The 20,683-nt window shown below is 39.4% G+C and overlaps 1 protein-coding gene across 2 annotated transcripts in view; it reads right to left on the bottom strand.

Annotated features, from left to right (window-relative positions):
- The window catches only part of Dsc1 (desmocollin 1), a 29,677-nt gene extending 10,840 nt beyond the window's left edge, over window positions 1–18,837 (bottom strand). For both annotated transcript variants that reach the window (XM_057789002.1, XM_057789003.1), the window contains exons 1-9: window positions 18,775–18,837; window positions 16,253–16,337; window positions 14,394–14,596; window positions 13,154–13,273; window positions 11,558–11,713; window positions 5,532–5,676; window positions 3,468–3,634; window positions 1,887–2,021; window positions 368–553 (exon numbers count right to left, since the gene is read on the bottom strand). In XM_057789002.1, coding sequence (XP_057644985.1) covers window positions 368–553; window positions 1,887–2,021; window positions 3,468–3,634; window positions 5,532–5,676; window positions 11,558–11,713; window positions 13,154–13,273; window positions 14,394–14,596; window positions 16,253–16,337; window positions 18,775–18,837 — 1,260 coding nt within the window. The remainder of the gene's footprint in view (window positions 1–367; window positions 554–1,886; window positions 2,022–3,467; window positions 3,635–5,531; window positions 5,677–11,557; window positions 11,714–13,153; window positions 13,274–14,393; window positions 14,597–16,252; window positions 16,338–18,774) is intronic.
- Window positions 18,838–20,683: the final 1,846 nt, after the last annotated feature.

The raw sequence follows: 20,683 nt of genomic DNA, 5'->3' as shown, positions 1-20,683 counted from the left end.
TCTTCTAAGAAAGAATACAATAATAGAAAAGTGTCTGTGAAAACCATTTCAGCACCATACTGCACTTGTGTGATTATATACACACTGGAAATATTTATTTCTAATTCATTTACTATAAATCAACTTCTTGCATATAATGTCTTTTTGTCAAAGACCCAGTTATCGTCTCTCATCCCCTTTCCCCACCACAAAATCCCTTCTTCCCAAGTCCTCCTCCTGGGTTTAGAGTAAGTAACTCCCCTCCCTGTGCGTCCTTTAACTGCCTGTAGCTCTTCTGAGAAAGGCTCATAGAAGGTTGTAATTTTTATATCAAAGCTGAAGCACAGGTTTGAATGCCTCAAAGAATACGTCTATGATTATTACATACCTTGATAACACACAGGACTCCTTCATTTGTGTTCGGGTCTGTTGTGATTCTGAAGTTCCCGTTCTCATTCCCTTGGAGAATTGAGTACACTGCTTTGGAGTGAGGGGTGCCGGGCAAATCTTGGTCTTGGACTGTCATCCTTAGGATCTCAACATCAATTCTGTTTTCTTCTACTTCTGTAGTATACTGGGGGAAATGCTTTCTAATTACATAACTGCGCCTTTAACAAAGTGGTCTTTATATTTAAAATCATATTTAAAGAATGCAATATAAAGGTAATAGATGCTCCTAATTTGGAAAAAATATATATGTTTTATGCCTGGCTAACTTCTTTCTTTCTAATCCTCTTTACAAATCTCTTCCATTCACCAAAGGTGATTCATGTCTTAATGACCACAGTTCTGGTGAGATGATTCTCTCTCTCTCTGACCCTCAGATTTGGTCTTCTCTGACCCTATTTGACAATTACATCTCGTCTGCCTCTTCAGAGATAGCAAATACCAATTAAGTTCCACGAACATATTCACCACACAATACTTACAGATAGTGAGACATAAATGATGGGTTTTTCTTCACAATATTGTGAATTAAATTTGGTACCTCAAGCTTACAGGCCCAGAACTCTACACCTGAGCGAGGACTACAGCTCAGAATTAGCAGTTTTCACAATGACCTTATTTTTACTTATTTTGATTCACCACCAAACACTTTAAGAGAAAGGTTTTCTCTCTTTTTTATGAGAACTTAAATAATGGACATCACTCTTTGAAGCTAAAAAAAAAAAAAAGACAGAAGCCTAAAATATTAAAAGACTAAAAAGATAAATCATAATCTTCAAGAGATGAATTCATAAGAAGATGGAAAAGATTGGATCTAGATTTAAATCTTACTTATTCTGATTTATGGTCTGTATAAATGAGATCTTTGACAGTGAACCATCCATCACTGTATTAGGCTTCTTATTCTCTGACTAAAACTCTGGTGTAGACTCATGGAAAAATGCCAAGTTGCTCATTAAAAGTCAAAAAAACCAATCACATCTTAGAAATATCATCATATATTATGCTTCACATAATTTTCTAGCTAAGGCACAACACAAGAGGATCTGGGAGTAGGGCTTCCCTCTGACCATGGCAGAGGATATAAAACCAATTCCTGTACCTTCTTCAAAACATGTAATACACAGGGCACGGGAAAGAACACCTCTTCTTCAACTCATAAAAGAATTGAAGTCCAAGAATCGCAAAACTGGAGCAACCTTAAGAACTAAGAAAACATTGAACACGTGAACCACATCCAAAGAAAGGAATTCTTCAATGGCTAAGAGCGAGGCTACTTCCTTACATCCAAAACCTACAGCACCTCACCTATTATTCTTACAGAAACCATGTTTTTCTCAGTCTATTGCTTTTAAATGATTACTATTTAAAACAAAATGTCTGTTCTCAGGGAGCTGCCAAATTCTAGATTTTTTTTTAATGTGAAGGAATCTAGATAAACAACACACAGGTCTACTCACAGAAGTTTGGGTGAAATACGGTGAATTGTCATTCTCATCCTCCAGTGAGATTGTTATTGTTCCTGTATTGAATAGACCGAAGGGCTGGCCCCCCATATCTCGAACTTCCATCACTAGCTTGTAAGTATCACATTTCTGTGAAGAAAGAGTGAGAGAGAGGGGAGGGAGAGAGAGAGAGATAAAAATAAAAAAGAAAGAAAAAGAAAGACGGAAGGAAGGAGGGAGGGATGGAAGAAAGGAAGGAAGAAAAGATGGAAGGAAAGAAAGAGAGAGGTTTTATTAGGAAACGATATTTTCCCTCACTTGGAGTTATCATATATACTCTTTGTGTTGTAATTATATTACAAATAAGTTTTTAAAATTATATGTCTGTGTTTATATAACTGCATGCCCATCCCTGATTATTATTTAATAAATAACATTATAAATACAAATATAAAACAAGAAATCAAACAAACAGTACAGCTAATTTCAATTATCTCTTTGCCTAGATTTAGAATCACCTAGGGGACACACCTCCTGGCATACCTGAAAGGGTGTGTCCAGAGGTTTGACAGTGTGGACAGCAGCATCCTGTAGGCTAAGATTTTGGACTAGTGTAAGGTGAAATGGAGACAGAGAGCTGAGCTGGAGAGTTCAGCTCCCTGTGGTTCCTGACTAGGAAGTGTGACCAGCAGCCTCACACCATGTCTTCCTGCCGTGTGAACTGTGCTCTCATAGCTGAGCACAGACAAACCCTTCCTTCCTTGTCAGATGTTGAGGCACGACAAAGGAACCAACTACCAAAACGTGGATGCCAAGTACCCAAATGCAGACATTTACGTGTAAAATTTAAACTTATCCATTCATATTTGGCAAAACTTAAGCAAAACCCAGGTACTCTTTAGCTGAGAAATGAGTAAAAAGACTGGTATATTCAGATGATGGAAGGATAGTTTGTACTGTAAAGTAATGAGCTACTGGGCTGTAAAAAGGCATGGGGAAGTGAAGATTACTAGGAGAAAGCAGTCAGTCTGGAAAGATTTCCCATTGTATGGCTTAGACTGTGACAGTCTGGAACGGGTGGACTATGAAGAATCTCTCTCCTTCTCTTCACCCCTATGTGTGTGTGTGTGTGTGTGTGTGTATGAATAGCTATAAATGACGTATATTTGCATACATCAGTGATTCCAGGAGTTAAAGAGGGGGGAGTACCAATAGACAGTAGCCCTGTATCTGTGGACCTGTGCATCACGGGGATGCTCTATTTACCAGTGGCTCTAGAACTGCCTTAAAAAGCATTGTGTTGCTTTTTTAAATGGCATACATTATAGTGAAATTATGTTTTCAAAATTAAAAATGAAATAAATTAGAGCAATGTTATCATGACCACGTATCAGCACAATGAGAGCAAGTCAGACCTGTCTTCACCTTGTACTATCTCAACATCTTTGCAGAGGCAAAAAAAAAGTCCCCAGAGAATCCTTGGGCTTAGCCTGGGAAGAATGCTTAGGGAGTAAGCACTTGGGCTGTCCTGTAATCACGCTGGCGGTAATTACCGGCTTAAACAGTGACTGCGGAATTAAGGCACTGAGCCCTTACCTCTCTGTCCAGTAAAGGGGAGGTGGTAGTGATCACACCTGTGTCAGGGTGTATGGAGAAATGCCTTGGCTGATCTGGGATTTGTTGTAGGATTTTGAATCTCAAACGAGTGTGTAGGGTTCCTGGCTCATCGTTGTCTATGGCAGTCACTTGGCCTACTGAAGTTCCTGTTTAGATGAAGTCAATTTTGTCAAAAATTTAAATCATAATGTAATTGTGTTATAAACAAAAAATACAGATATCATTGCATTTGATTGTCAACACACACATGAGAGAATTAAATGTAAATTACAGAAATCTGCTGTTCAGAGGATAATCACAGACTGGACATTAGAGCCTCACAGTCACTTCTGAGAGAGAAGCATCATATCTAGACATGACCCAGCAACAGAACGCAGAGGGCTGTAACAACACTTCTTACAAATGTTGTAAACACCAGGCAGTTTTCTTACATTTTTCCAGAAGCCTAGGGCACGATCCTGGCCTCATATATTTTCTCTGAGGTACCAGCCAGATCCCCTCTCCTAGAATCCTCCCAGCTGAATAAAAACCCAGCAGTTCTCTGTCCACTACAATATTTCTGTAATATTGTACCACCAACACCAACAAGTAACCTTAGGGAAAACCGAATCAAATAAAGATTACTAGAATTGTGGTCATGATACAAAAAGGAAAAGATATGACCTAAGGTCAAGCGCAAGATGAAATTTAAGGACATTTGTGATGACAGCTTGTGCTGAAGAGGATGTGGGGTAAAGGGAACACTCCTGCATTGCTGGTGGGAGTGCAAACTGGTACAGCTGCTTTGGATATCAGTGTGGCAGTTTCTCAGAAAATTAGGAAATAACCTTCCTCAAGACCCAGCAACATCACTTTTGGGTATATACCCAAAGATGCTCAATCATACCACAAGGATTTTTGTTCAACTATGTTCATAGCAGCATTATTTGTAATAGCCAGAACCTGGAAGCAATCTAGATGCCCCTTCACCAAAAAATTGATAAAGAAAATATGGTACATTTACATAATGCAGTACTACACAGCAGTCAAAAAAAATGCCATCTCAAAATTTACAGGAAAATGGATGGATCTAGAAAAAAAACATATTGAGTGAGGTAACCCAGACCCAGAAAGACAAGCATAATATGTACTCAATCATAAATGGCTTCTAGACATAAAGCAAAGAAAAACCAGCCTCCAGCCCACAACCCCAGAGACACAGACAACAGAGAGGACCCTAAGAGAGATATACATGGATCTACATAGGAAGGAGAAAAATACAAGATCTTCTGAGTAAATTGAGAGTGTGGGAGGTCATGGGAAAGGGTAGAAGGGGAGAGCGGAGGAGGGGAGGGAAGTGAAAGAAAATGTATAGCTCAATAAAAACAATTTAAAAAAGAAAATTTGCTCCAACCAATCTAACCTTTAATAAAAAAAAACATTTCTAACATGTAAACAAAAAATGAGTATAGCCGGGCGTTGGGTGGCGCACGCCTTTAATCCCAGCACTCGGGAGGCAGAGGCAGGCGAATCTCTGTGAGTTCAAGTCCAGCCTGTTCTACAAGAGCTAGTTCCAGGACAGGCTCCAAAACCACAGAGAAACCCTGTCTCGAAAAACCAAAAAAAAAAAAAAATGAGTATAATCCAAAGTACCAAAACAACATGAAATGAAATTATAAAATTAAACTTTTGAGCCAGTGTCTCTCTATGTGGCCAAGGCTAGCCTTACAAAGTCCTGATTGGCCTTGAGTACATAGATATCACTGACATCTGCTTTCTGGGTGCTGGGGTTTAAGGTATGTGCCACCATGCTTGGCAAACGTTTTACCTTGCAGTATTTTAAAGTGCAAATATCTTTTTATTATATCATTGTGAAATCTCTGCTTATGACTGAGGGGCTTGCTGCTGAGCCTGGTAATCTGTGTTTAAGACCCCAAATCCACTGTGCAGAGAACAACTCCTTGATAGCCTCATGCACACACACACACACACGTACACATTCACACACAAATACACACACATAGGACATACATACAAAAATAAATTATAAATGTTTGAACTTACCAGTTCGGCAATTTTCAGGCACACTAAAAACTGTCAGTTTGGTTTCAAAATATGGGGCATTGTCATTGTCATCTTCAACCTTGAACAGCAAGGGGAGAGGATAGTCCGGAGCATAGCCGTCAGCAGTGGTTGCGTATCCATACACCTGGAAGGCAGACAACATTATCAGCTGGTTCCTATGTGACAAAACATGCACAATGCAAGCGCAGCAGTAGGGCAAAAGGTGTTGCTTAAAAACGACATGCACAGGCATGTGTAGCTAAGCAATAATGCAATGTATAAAATGCATATCACTGTGTGCATGCACCATGCAGTTTCAGCCACCTTGAAGAGTCATTTCTCATTATTCTCCTACCAAAGTCCCATGTGCTCCCATACCATGAGCTCCAAGTGCTCTTGGAATTAATTGTGTGACTTTTGACTTGTTAGAACACAGGAAGACTCATTGCAGTTATGTTTATAACAACTACTATCAAAGCTTACAACATGCTCCAATTTTAATATACACAGATATACATCACAATTATATCTTGGTGGTATCTCTACCTATATTTTCTATCAAAAACATTTCTAATAAAATGTTAATAAAAACATATTAGTATCACCTAAACTACATGACAATAAGATAATCTTGATCCAAGTTGCCATGATTTAATGGTTTTTACCTCTAAATTCTATCCAGCTGTTTTTGTACTCTGTGATTGGTGCATAGTGAATTTTCAGTATGTAGATATTGAACTAAACAGCCCACTATTCTAACTAACACTTCCATCCCATCCCCATCACTACCAACCCATCATCACCATCATGACCATCACCATAACCTCCATTACCATCACCATCACCATCATCATCCCCATAGCCATTGTGGTGGTGTGAATGAGAATGGCCCCTATAGACTCACATATTGAGCATTTGGTCCTGGCTTGTAGACTGTAAGGAAGGATTGTGTGATTTTGTTAGAGGAGATGTGTCACCAGGGTGGGCTTTGAGGTTACAAACACTCATTTCAAGCCTAGTTTTACTCTCCCTGCCCCCAATTTTCAGATTAGATGTGAGCTCTCAGCTATTGCTCCAGTGCCATGCTTGCCTGCCTGGGGCTACTCCCCACCATAGTAATTATGAACCAACCTTCTAAAACTGTAAGGAAGCCCCCAATTAATGATTTGGTCATGCTGTATCTTCACATCCCTACTCTAAGAACCCATCATCACTATAAGTGTCATGGCATATCACCATCACCACCATCACCACCACCACCACCATCATCACCATCTCAACATCATCATAACCACAGCATCATCATCCATCGTCACCACTATAACTGTCATGGCATATCACCATTATCACCACCACCATCATCACCATCATCACCATCTCAACATCATCATCACCACCACCATCATCACCAGCGCAACATCATCATAACAACAGCAACCTCATCACACTGTGTACCCTCACCACCATTTTTAAAACATTCAAATATCACACTATTCAGCCTTCCAACAATTCCTCTCCTCTCCTGCTAGGTTGCATGGATTTTTTTTTTCACAAAAGGATGGTTTTAAAATCTAAGACTAGATAAAAGCCTAAAATTATCTATTAGATTACAAATGTCTTCAGACGTGAAGCTGGAGAGTCACTGGTATTTCCCCATGTTACCTAACACAGCAACACAGTGCCTTATATTGAATAAATTTTTAAAAATAAAAAAAAACTTTATATTCCATTCAGTCATTTTCCCTTTTATAAAGGCAATTACTCCTTAGGCTTTAGCCTCCTGTATTAATTCTTCTACCCCATCACTATGGCATTAAGACATCTCCCAATGCTCCGGTGACTTCCTGCCCCTGGAGATCATGTTTCCTACATGTAGCTTTAAATAATAATATCTTATCCACCGATATTGGGCTGCATATAAGGATGTTTTTACACTCTCTTCTTTGGACTCCATGACCTTGTGTCATGCTATGATGGTTTCAGTGCCGTGGATCAGTTATTTTTATAGCCTTTCCCTTTTCAATTTTTCTGGAGAAATATGCTTCCTTCAGCCCTTTCATGATTTCTTTTGTTGAAATGTCTGTTATCTTGGAGAAATTTCAAAGAGCTTCACCCAGGATTTGGAATTGAAGTCTCGCCTGCCAGTGAGAATAACTAGTGTAGACTGAGTGAAAACTCGGGACAAGCAATGACAACGCTGAGCAGGCCCACAAGGGCCATAACAACACACGGAACGACAAAGGACAGAACTCATGTCTGGGAACGGGATCAGCATCACTCCACAGGATGCTTCTGGTTGAAAAGGGAAAAAGAGGCCAGGGTTTTGTAGATTATTTTCAAAGGTGCTAATCTCCAACAACTAAAGAGGAATGATTTGTGGAATAATTTGGAATGGGTAAAGAAATCTTGCTTTTTATAAGAAAAAGTACATAAAAAGCTCTTCTCTTATTTGATAAGCTGTCAGAATGCTCTTATATGTCATGAATTCGTATACAATTAAGTAAATTTAATGATTAAACAAAAAACAACCTGTTAAACTGTAATAATGGAATGACCTGCTGGGAAACCTTCAGAAGCCAAGATTAAACAACACAGCATGGGGCAGAAGACAGAACATGAACACAGTGAGAATAAATATTGAGTTAGTCCCAAGACTGTCATTCTCAGTCACTGGCTAAATGAAATTATTTTAAACACAGCCATTTATCATTAAAATCTCACATTTGTATAAATTAAATAAAAGTGGATGATCAGGAAGTTGCATCAAAGCCCCCAGAACAAAATTCTAGAATATGTATATTTCATGTCTCTAAAGAGTTATGTTTGCATGTGATATTGCCAAGGCTGTGTCATCCAACATTGGAACACCTCTGTGGTAGGTAGGATAGCTAGTAGCAGCCTAAAATTAAGAAGACCGACTTCTGAAGGTTATGTCTCACCAAGATACAAAGAAAGGTGATAGATATATGATGTACTGGAAGAACCAGCCATACAGTATAGCTTTTTATAATGAATTGTTGGAAAAGACCACAAGAACTGGAGGGGGCAGATGACTCCAAGGACATAGTGTCCTTCAGACACAGCAGGACAGATGCATAGGTGAACTCAGACTGTAGAAGCACAGGGCTGCACAGGGTCAAACAGAGAAATTCAGAAATTCTAGAAAACTAGAAGAAGAAGTGGACACAAATGCTACCTCTAATGGACAAGCTATTCACAAGTAATACCCGCAAGAAAGAGAAACTACGTGTTTTTCAATGAACCGTCATTGGCTATATAAACCACACTCCAGGGAAGGCTCCAACCCAAGAGCAGTTAACCAACACAATACAAAGGCCATGTTTTTCATGTGAGGGTTTTTTTCTTCCCATTTTGATACCTTTGTCTTGCTGAGTTTTTGTTTCATTTGTTTGTTTGTGTCTTTATTTTTTATTTGTGTTGTTTTGTTTTTTAGAGAGAGATTAAGTTGGATGAGTAGGGAGGTAGGGAGGACTGAGAGGAGTTAGGGAGAGTATAATTTTTAAATATAAAAGAGAAAGGGACAAATGTATTTATATAGTCTTTTATAGTAAGCTAAAAATAATTAAACTGCTATTTTAAAATACTGATATATAATTTTAGAGCATATTAATTAAAACTTTTCCTTTGACAAAATATTCTATTCCTTTCTCCTTCTAGTGAGTTTATAGTTTGCCTTGTGTTTATATCTTCTTGTGATACTTCACTTAGTAAATTCTAGTTTAAAAAAATAACGTATTTTGCAAGTGGTGTTTCTTAATGCCAATTTAGACCTAAACATTAGAAAAGCAGGGTAGTTCTCAAAGGGAAATTGCTCAAAAGCCTAACATTAAATATAGACTCCAAATTATTTGATTCAACTCTCCCATAAAAGTGTAAAACTGGCAAAGTACACAGCAAGAACGGAGTTCTGGGCACACAGAATGATGATTCATAGGAAGGAAGTGCATGGCTGAGGAGGCTGGGGAAGGGGCTGTGAGGGAACTGGGGATGAACGCAGACAATGACAAAAATTCATTGTGTAAATGTATGAAAATGTCAAGCAATAATAAAAACTTTTAAAATACCAAAGAATCTCATTTTAACAATCCCCCAGCAGTATTTATAGTAAGAAACAAGGAATAACAGAAGGTTAAAAACCAGCCCTTATCAGAACTCTGGCAGAGTGTTAAGTGAAGTAGATCCCTCAACAGCACAGCAGATGGCTTCTTAAGTCTCCAGCAGAGTGCCTTCTGGGTAACTGCTCTGCTTCTGGGAAGGTGCTGTCAAGGCAGCAAATGGTTGTGCCATCTCTAGCAAGCTTCACTTGTGTGTGGATTGAAAGGTGAAAGCACTTCTGGTGGGGCTTGGTATGGGATACACATTTAGCTTACATAGGTAAGACTCTGGGGTCAATCGCCAGGATCAAGAAAAGCAGAGATGAAAATGGAAAGCATTCTGGGCTTGAGACAGCTCTGCAGCAGAGCTCTTGCTGGCCTCCTCTGCCCCATGCTTGCTTCCCACTCCCAACCCTTCGGCAATTCAAAATGAACAAGTTACATGGTGCTTGGCTTCTCTCTGCTATAGCTTCAATAAACATTCTTCAGAAAGTGCTTTAGATTATTAGAAGTAAGACATGTTTAATCTAGAGAACTGAAGAGGCATAAAATGATAAGAAAGTGTCACAACAGCCCACCCTTTGCACGCCGTGGTGAAATATCTACAGTGAAAATTGTGTTGTTTTAAAACTTGTGCTACCTCATGAGTTCTTTGATGAATATTCCAGAACAAACACCAGCCTCCTCTTTGTCTCCTCTTGATTTAGCCTTCTGCCTTTGTATTTCACATTCCAAGTGTCAAGTACCACTCAGGTTAGAGCTGGCTGTAGGTGTTTATCTTCCCATCCCTCTTACCTCTCCTCTACTCTACCCCCCCCCCCATTTTTCTTTCCATTCTTCTCTTGCTATTGTGATAGACTATCACTAAGTAGCCCAGGCTGGCCATGAATTCAAAATCCTCCTGTCTTGGCTTCCCCTCCACATTGCTGGAATGGCATACCTGTCCAATAAGCCTGGCTTCAAATAGGCCATTCTATGGCAAATACACCTTCTTAGGAGTCTTCCACCCCTCCTTCTCACAGCAGTTAACTTCTTTCATAGGTGGCTTTGTGTGGTCACCAACTCCTGCTGTGCTCTCAGAAGACCACTAAAGATTCTTCACTGAACTTCCTTCCTAGACACTTCTCTTTTTAAATGGTTATTAACCTCCCTTAGTTGGTAACTAAGTTGGGAATTGTAAGAACTTAACTAATGTCCCTCGACATCATCCTCCTAAGCCAATGGAGATATCTCTTGTACATCCCTTAAAGATTAGAATGCTAAGCAGATGTGTACGTTCATCTTTAGGTAGAAGAATAAGACAGATTGGAAAATAAGTTCTAGATGCCTAGGAAGACAAAATGCTATTCAAGGGTTAAATTTCTGAAGAACGGAGAAGGAGGAAGTAGCACCATGCTTAGCAAGGCCTGAAATGGTAGACCCAACCGACTTATATATGCATTCAGAACTTCTTGGGTTATGGCGTCCAGCTCAGAACAACTAGGTCAAACTTTCTGGGCATCAGCCCAAGACCAGTTTTGTTTTGCTTATCTTGTTTTTTAGATCTCATGTGTTTTATGACATAAAAACATGGGCAACCGTAATTGAAGTATTTTATTATAGAGAACTTTGAGCCCAAAGAAAATCTTTGTCACTTCTCCAGAGTATACAAACGAACATCTGTGCTTGAAAAATTTGTCATAGTATTTTTACACATCCTTCTCTCCTCTACCCATTGCCCCTCTTGTTATACATACTGTCTGTTTTTCAGCCTAGTGCCAAGGGAACTTAAAGTTTATATTGAATACTAATAATATTCTACATATTGAACAAATTATTAGAACTTAATATTTGTAAAAAAAAATAATGTTTAAAATATCAATAAATGAATAATAAACACCTACTCTTAAATAAATACTTCAGCAATCTTACCAAAAATTGATCATACTGCTCACGGTCAATGCTCCTAGTACAATAGATGTCCCCAGTGTCTTTCTCTATGTAGAACAAATTGAAAGGCTCTTTGTCCACTCCTGGTCCACTGATGGAGTAAAAGATGGTATAATTCTGGGCAGCGTCAGATTGAATCTATAATAGGAAGAGATTATTTAGAGAGGAACAAATATATGTTTTGGGGTTGGTTTTTTTGTTTTTGTTTTTTTGTTTTTCGAGACAGGGTTTCTCTCCGTAGCTTTGGAGCTCTGAGTGCTGGGATTAAAGGTGTGCACCACCACCGCCCAGCAGAACAAATAGATCTTGATTAATATCTTAATCTAGGCTCTTGTGTGAATTTACTTTCAATCACTTTCTCTCTTTCCTTTGCTCCTTCAGTCAACATCTTCCATTTTTTTTTTCAAAATCCTATCTTCATCCTGCCATGTGTGAAGCCACAGACTGTCCCTGGTTTGATCCCTAATGTTTTCCTTCCCATGCAGTTCCGAGGCCTGGAGAGCAGTGTGCCTTTGCTGTCCTGTCTTTCCTGTGATTTCAAATTATTTAGCGTTGAAAACTGTACGATCACAGGTGATACAACTTCGTGCACAATTATTTCAGCAGACTACAGATTGTTCCAAAACTGCCCTATGCTTTTAGATCACTGTGTGACAGCAAGTCAGCCCACTTACTAAACCAAAAAGTAGCCAAGTTTTAGGGGATAAGTGTTCATTTAAGCCAAAGTTGAGTTTTGCAAAATTGGTAGACCTACTCTCTGCAAATGAATGCTTAGAAATCTAACATCTAGGGTTGGAGAGATGGCTCAAGAGTGTAGGTGCTTGCCGCCAAACCTGACCACCTGAGTTTAAATCTTGGCACCTACATAGTGGAAGGAGAAAGCCAAGCACTTCTAGCCATCTCCTGACCCATACACATGTGTTTCTATGGTGCATTGATGCTCCCTACCCCAAATAAGTAAGTAAAGCGTTAAACACACACTCTTTAAAAACTATGTATAAGAAATGAAGAAGCTCTATGGAATCAATATATGTTCCTCGTTGTGATGAATAGATGATGTCTGTACTGCTAATAACTTAAATCCTTCATTCAATATTTCATACATTAATTATGTATGTACTTTATTGGGAGGTGACAACAGAACTTAGGACCCTGTGCATGCTTGGAAACATACTACCACTGAGCCACATCCCCAGCCATTAAAGTTGCACGTTAGTTGTTTAGCATCGTCTTCTCGTGCTACTCCTTAACAGGAGAAACAGGGGTTGTCTGACTCTTGCTGACTTTTAGGACCCTATTGCTCATACTGAGTTGCTTTGCCCAGCCTTAATATGAGGGGAGGTGCTTAGTCTGACTGCAACTCCATATGCCACATTTAATAGGCATCCATGTGAGGCCTACCTTTTCTACAACAGAAATGGAGGAGTGGATGGAGGGAAACAGAAAAGAGGTCAGGGGTGGGGAGGCTTGGAGGAGAGGAGGGAGGGGAACCTGCAGTTGGGGTGTAAAATAAATAAATAAATATAAATGAATAAAATATTTAACACATATGAAATTTTTAAAAACCATGGGACAGACCTGTTGAACGTGTTGTGGGAATGGGCCTAATGAGTTCTCCATCAGCGAACACGGAATTGGAGCCCATCTCCTCTTACTGCGCTTGTGCACTGGGTCTTCGGTATGTCTCTTCCTAAATACCTACATTTGATGAGCAATGAAATACAGCATTACTTAGCATTGCTAAAACTGTGGTTTTCCATGTACTGCAAGATAGAGAAAATAAGTGAGGATGATACATGACAATATCATGGGCAATTTCTAAGGAATTTGTATTATGCTTTTTCAATAAACACATACACACACACACACACACACACAGACCTCATATTACATCCTTTTCCCTAGTTCTATCTATTTCCTGATGTAACCAGTCAGCAATCAGAATTTGGTTGGTCAGTGATATAAATATCTTTGTGAAGTTATTGACTTTTCCTGGCCCCTGCATTGATGATCTATTAGCAAATACTTAAGAATCGGCTTCATTTCATACAGAATGGTACAGGTGAAATCCATGGAAACCCTGTCTACAAATATTTCTGTACCACCACAAAAACGTGAACAGCATCTGTTCAAGCAGCTTTCATGCAATTTGGATAAAAAGAATAATGTTTTGTAAGTACGAAGCTTATATTAACTTCAATGAAGAATGGTCTTTGCGATCAAAAGAGGTTTAGTTTAGAAATCTGTTTATAAAATTAATCAGTTTTAAGAGTCTAAGTCATTATACTGAGTTTACTCAAAGGCAGCTGTGAAGGGTGGCAACCTTCTCATGCCTAGGACTCATTACTCTTAAATGCAAGACAGTGGATTCAAGACACACATACCCCTATTGACCCTGCCACATAGCCACTCTAAAGACAGGGGCCTTATAGAGTTTTCTACTATGCAAGCAGGTCCCCTTGATGAGTGACATAAGCCCCATTGAAAGGAAGCCACGGGGAAGGGTGGAACTGCGTGGCCTGCTTCATTGTTCTTTGAGACACTCCCCAGCCTTGTTCTTGTTCTTCGGGTTAGCTGTTCTTCCCACCACACCTCAAAATGTATCTGAATCCTTTGATATTCTGACTTTGCTCACGGGCCATGGTCTTCTTCAGCAATACCAACTGTGTAAATAATGTATATGCCACTCCCTTTAACAGTCCAGTCCTCGGTTGTGAGAATGTTGAGTGCAAAAGACAAAGGAATCATTCAAGGATGACGTTAGCCTTGCAGATGCAATGGGGGCCCTGTAAGGACCTCTGGCCCTAACTGGCTTTACCTTTTTTTCTTTTGCTGACAATTCGATTTCTATTTCCTTTTGCTCCTGACTCTGACTGTCTGAGAGGAAGATGGAGAACCTCCTCTGTTCAGAGGACAAGAGCAGGTCATGTGTTGTAAAGATTGTGCCGTCGTCTAGCACTCTGAAGGCTGGGTCGCTGGACAGGATCAGGCTGGCTGATTTGAGGCACTCGTCCAGATTCACTGCAGGAACACATTTCACAGCAATGTCAGGCTCAACTGGAAGGGAACGAGTCTTACAGGAATGACAACCGCCAGTAACACGGGAGGAGCAGAAAGAGGGCGTGGCACCGAACACCTGCCCTTCTGAAACGTGGGGGCTGTAAAAACTAGACTAATGGAGTTTTGCCCCCTCCGTTTTCCTTCCTTCCTTTTTGGCAATGCTGAGGATCCAACCCAGGACCTCATCCAGAAAAGTGAAGCCTCTACCAACTGAGCTACATCCCTGTTCCTCCCATTACTTTCATCATGAATTAATTTAAGAAACAAACTGCTCTGCAACTTTATTGGATTTGGGTTGCTTCTACTTTCCCTAGTGTCCACAGGTTTGTGAACACAAGGCCTTGACTTGCAGTGGTCCAACTTCATGACAGCATGAAAATGACATGCGTGTGGGAGCAGCTGACTTTGAGCTTGGGCTTTAATACTGATTCTTTTTTCAAGCTAGGTATTTGTAGCAAAAACCTTCCATTCTGAAGCTGGCCAGAGTTATAAGCTGCTCCTAGTGATCCCCAGATGAGGGGATAGTAAGGGACCATGTTTACAACTGTACAGTGGGCCCTGTTGCTAAGATACAGTGCTTGGTAGACTAGGTGTGCTGAATGCATTTTCCCTTACTTTCAACTTATAGTGGATTTAAGGGGATGTGGTGACTCTATCATGATTCAAAAGCTATCTGGATGTAGATAGGCTAATATATATGTATTTATATCTTTATTGATAGCATATGTAAACATGTATATACATATATAAATACATACAATGCACTATATACATATAATACACTATGAAACATAAATTTATATATATGTATACAATGTTCTATGAAACAAAATATATATAATTAATACATGTGTAATTTGTATATATTATATACATGATTTAACTATATGTAAATTTCTGTTCTATACAACATTATAGACTTATATAGCTTTAAACTGCATTTATCATAATATGGTGTCAGTAGATTTTCAGATTAAGTTAAAATTTATTTGGCAATAAGATAAAAGTTATGTTGCAACAGGTGAGAAACCTAGTAAGTTCTTGTGCAATATTTCTCATTAATAATGCAAATACTCTTCACATAAAATCTTTCTGAGTTTGATAAGCTCAGTGCTTATTGCATATTGATGACTGTAACAGCAAAATGCACTAAAATCTTGTTTGACTTTCACAAGTTAGTCTGTGGAATAGACCATATAAATTCTCAGTAAATATGTACTCATTGCTCCCGACCACAAATGCAGATTTTATATGGAGCGTTCCAACTTTGAGATTTGTTTCATGTTTCATCAGTCAAGAAACCTGACACAGGGGTTCTGGCGCCTGAAGAGCTGATTTGAGATAAGCTTCTGGTTTCGATGCTTCCCTATGTTCAAACCAAGAGGATTTTCTTCATTCTGTGATGTTTCTAATTTTTCTAGCAAGAAAGACACAAAACCAAATTTGGTAGTTTGGCTACTCTCAACTACCATGAATAAAAAGAGAGCTGCTTTCCAGTGTACGGCAAGTTTCAACGCTGAGCAGCAATTACATAACTTCCGTGCCAAGGTTTTTAAGGGCAGCCAAAAAGTAATCGCAGTAAGTAACAACTGTCCAGTTCCCATGACAGAGTCTCACCTTTGCCTACAAGTGTTTCAGCCTTAAGATGAGCGGGAACTTGAAGAGAAATTTTTTGACAGGCATTGCAAAATAACACCAGAACCTTAAAAAAAAAAAAAAAGAACAAATTCAAGTATCATGCTGGATCACATTTTTTTTTACATTACAATTTTGTCTGGTCAATAAAATTATTAGTAATTTTAGAAACAAATAAACCTTTTAATTCTCTACTTTTTTTAACATTTATTTTGAAGTGATTGGTACAGTCTTTAGGAATTCCAGGGTCATTTAGTATCAATGTAAAAATTAAGTGACTAGTTCTTAGGACTACAATACTATTATGTAATTGCAGCAAAATGTGTTATACACCATCAGATTTATAGAGTATTGCCTCCACAACTGCCCATAAACTGTGCAGGCCTTCAGCTTGGAAAAAGGACTGTATTCTAGAACTCTATATGCATTGAGGCACTAACTCTCCAACCGCTTTTTATTGTTATTTTTGCTCTTTGAGGTTACTGTTGAGAAAGTGAGAAATCATTGAAGCATTTCTGAGGCTCATAAAAATAATACTTAGAATCAATCCACTGTCATTAAATCCACTGCTCAGACTGCCTTAGAAAAGAAAAAACACCTCCAAAATCTGTTTTCAAATCACCTAACTACATGTTTTAAATTAACAGAACTCTCTGAATTTTAATTATATTCAAGGCACAGCTACTGTTCTAGGAATTCCAAGGCACACAGACAAATTATTTTTAAAAAATGAGTAAAAGTTATGAGCTTGGAGAATTCTATAAATACAAAACATTTTTATTTCTTTTGTGACACTTTATATTTATCTACTTTCCTCTTTATTAAAATAATTCCATGCTCATAAAAAAAGACCACAGTTTAGATTTTCTAGTATCACACAGATCAATTTGTGATCAGTTTTTCTCAAAGACAAAGCTCTAAAGTTACAGGACTCGTTATTTGCATAAGGATGAACAAAACGGTTAATGCTCATATTAAGGGTGCTGTATCCTTCTTCCTCAAGTCTACTAGGTATATCATAGCGGCTTAAAACAGGTTGTGAATCTGTTTTACAACTGTGGTAGGCATATATGTGGCAAGCTGCCATTGTATAGGTCACACTTGCATACAGCTGCAATTTAAATAACCACATATGAAAACAAGAGACCTTCTTATTCATTTGGCTTTTTAGAAATATAGTCATCTCTAATGCCAAGAATTACACTAGACCATGCCTCAGTCTTGCTGGGGATAAAGTCTAGGTAAGCAATTGTCTACAGGGGCAATGTGAGAAAAGCCCTTCATAATTAGAAAGAGATGCACAAACATATACATTTATATATTCAAATATCAGTGTACGTACATTTTATAGGATAAATCTACATTTACAAGCCTATCCTCATTTTAGTTCCTCCCTCTCTTAAGAACCCCTCCTCATAAATGCATCTTCTGTAGACAGAAGCAATGGAAGTTTCCAGAAAACCAGTCGTCCCTCTGCCTCCAAGTGAAATTGGGGTCTAAGTGGCTTGAAAAGAGCTGTGGTCTTCCCAGTCAATATAGAAGTCAAGGGTAGAAGGGCAAAGGATGAGCCAAGGGATAAGGGGCCAGGCAGGGACCAGAACCAAAAGCAAGAAGAAACTGGGTTTAACCACATTTTACTTAAACAATGCTAACTCCAGTGGTCTCTGTGTGCTCTTCTCCAGATAGTCATAGCATGAGAAGTGGATCATCAAACCTGCACTATGAATTATTCATACTAAGAAAATGTATGTGCTCATTCATGAAAACCCCCAAATTCTGAAAACATAATTTACAACTAAAGTATTTTTGGTAAAATAAAAACTCAACAACAACAACAACAAAAAAAAAAACAAACAGGAATCACAGTGCAAAATTTCTAGATGGAAGTTAAAGAAACTTTCCCCATCAAAGGCAAACATAGCAGCATCTTATAAACAGCTTATAGTGACTACAACCCAAGTGGAAGGCAGCTTCATGGCTATTCCAGTGACTGACACATTCCTCTTGCTGAGTTGAACTACAACCTCACGTGAAACATTCTATCCATCTTTTAAGGCTTCCTTAGTGAACTAAGAACATCTTGAGTAATTCATAGCTGCACCCAGAATTCTCTTCTCTTTTTGCTGCTCAGTAGAATAACATGTTAAATGCATGAGCTTTATATATGCCTAGTATCTAAAACAAATCTCAGAAACCTTTGGACCAAATTCCAAAAAGGTATTTCACCACTCCTTGGGGGCGGGGGGGGGAGAGAAACCTGAATGAGGGATTCCCTTGAAAGACATTAAGACGCAGGTACTGGAGCTGGGAGAGAAAGTTTATCCCCTCCCATCCAAGGTCCCAAGCCCCTCAACTCTTCTCCAAATTGTTCTCACATCAGGCTTTTTCCCCCCTCTCTAGCCTCCTTGCCTTTCCTTCCTGCCAAGACTCACTTTCAAGACCCAGCTGGCAGGAGGAAGCAGGTGAGAGCATGCCTACTTCCTTAATCCTTGGAGGTTACTCACCAGGAGAGAGAAAAGGAGCTGCTTAGAGAAGGTGCTCCCTGGGGCAGCGGAGGCCACAGCCATCAGAAGAGGTCCCAATGGCCGGGGATGGTGAACAGCTACTAGGGTGGCCGGGAGAGCACAGGGAGGCCAAGCAAAGGCTGCTACTTGTCAAGATGCTCTGCGGCCACGTTGGCACAGCTGAGGTGGCTTTGGAAGAGAGTCAGGAGACAAGAGATAAGTAACAGAAGGAGGAGCGACGGAATGGCCTTCTTCCTTGGCCGCTCTCCCTCCTTCCAGTCCAACTACCTTTGAATGTAGAGAGGTTTCCTACAAGTGGGGAGAGTGAGGCACAAAACACCCCATGCCCAGCCACTGGCTCCTCCTCACAGCAGCTTTCAAAATTTCTCCTGCCACTTAACACATAGTCAGAAGCAGAAGACAACACCCTCCATCCTCAGCCCTCCTCCCTTTCCCCCCAGGTAGAGGCTGTGAAGTCCTCCCAGTTATTATGTCCTCCCACATTCTCTGCTCCTTCTTGGCCTTATTAACCTGCCTTCCCCGCCGGGTGCAAACAGAAATTGTGCATAAACCCCATACAAAAAAAAAAAAAAAAAAAGATGCCTTGTTGGGTGCATTGGCAAATCAGAGGATGTATGCTTGTGTAATCGCTTCCATCTGGAGTTATCTCCCCATCAAAGCATGCAGGTATAGCCTGTGCCATGAAGCTCTACAGCTTTGCTGGAGAGATGACATTCCAGCTGATGCCCCCAGTGCATTGTGTTTATCCCCTGTTATTTTCTGTCTCCAAGGAGTCAGTCCTCTAGACATCACAAGGAATATCCCAAAGTAGATCAACCTCTTAAAAACAAAATAATAATAATAAAGTAACAAGAACATAGTTTCCTTATTGCTTTCTTTTTGTTACACTGGAAACTTTATTCTTGTATTGTTAGCCCCTCCCCCTGAAAGACAACTAAAATCTACCCCACTAATCACATGAAATCATTCCATTCTCCCTAATTGTGTATTACAAGTAATACGGAAGCTGACCTAGAGTGCTGGTGTAATGATGTCACAGCATTCAGGTTTTGTAAACACCAGTGACTCTTGCAGTGGGAACTTTAGTGTCTTTTCTTCTGTTTTAATTCAAGTTGTTCAGTCTCAGTTGTTTTTGACAGCAGTGACAGAAGCTGGGGGAGAATGACAAAATATTGCCAGGTATTCTGTGTTAGGTATAAAGATGAACTAAGTTCACATTTTCTGGACGATTGCTATAAATCAAGAGCCATGGCAGACATTTAAGTTCGTTTTTCCAATAGACCAACACGGGCTCCTTTTAGCAAATGACAGAACTTTGGGAAAGTAAACCACATCCCTGTGTTCCTGAACAAATTGTAAAGTGGACTGGACATACAGCTTAGGCCATGGGTTCATTCCCCAGCACCACATAAGCCAGGAGTGGTGGTGCATGCCTGTAATCTCAGCACTCAGGAGGTGGAGGAGGTTGTCAGACATTCATTGTTATCTCTGGCTGTTTAGAAAGTTAAAGGACAGCCTGGGATAAAGGAGATTTTGTCCTAAAAGAAAACAAGTAGACAGTGTCTGCCCACCACCAAAGTAGTACCTTTTATTTCATCTCCTTATTTGTTGAAGCTACCTACAGTTGTGTAAACAGATGCACCCACTGGACAAATACTGAAAGATTCGCATAACAAGCTTTGTGCTCTGCTAAGAAGGAGTATCATTTAAGGAGAAAAGAACTGGAAATCTCATGAATCCAAAAATACGTCCACTTTTTGGAGAGCGCATAAAAGTTTAAAGGATAAAAAAGGACACTACAAAATATTAAAGATCTTATCACTTAAAAACAAAGTAAGTAGCAGATCCTAAGATCATAATTCAGAGCTAATTTATTATGCAAATATTG

The sequence above is a fragment of the Chionomys nivalis genome, chromosome 14, assembly GCF_950005125.1.
Source record: "Chionomys nivalis chromosome 14, mChiNiv1.1, whole genome shotgun sequence".
NCBI lineage: Eukaryota > Metazoa > Chordata > Mammalia > Rodentia > Cricetidae > Chionomys > Chionomys nivalis.
The sequence above is the reverse complement of the archived record's forward strand: the minus strand, read 5'-3'. Positions and strand labels throughout refer to the sequence as shown.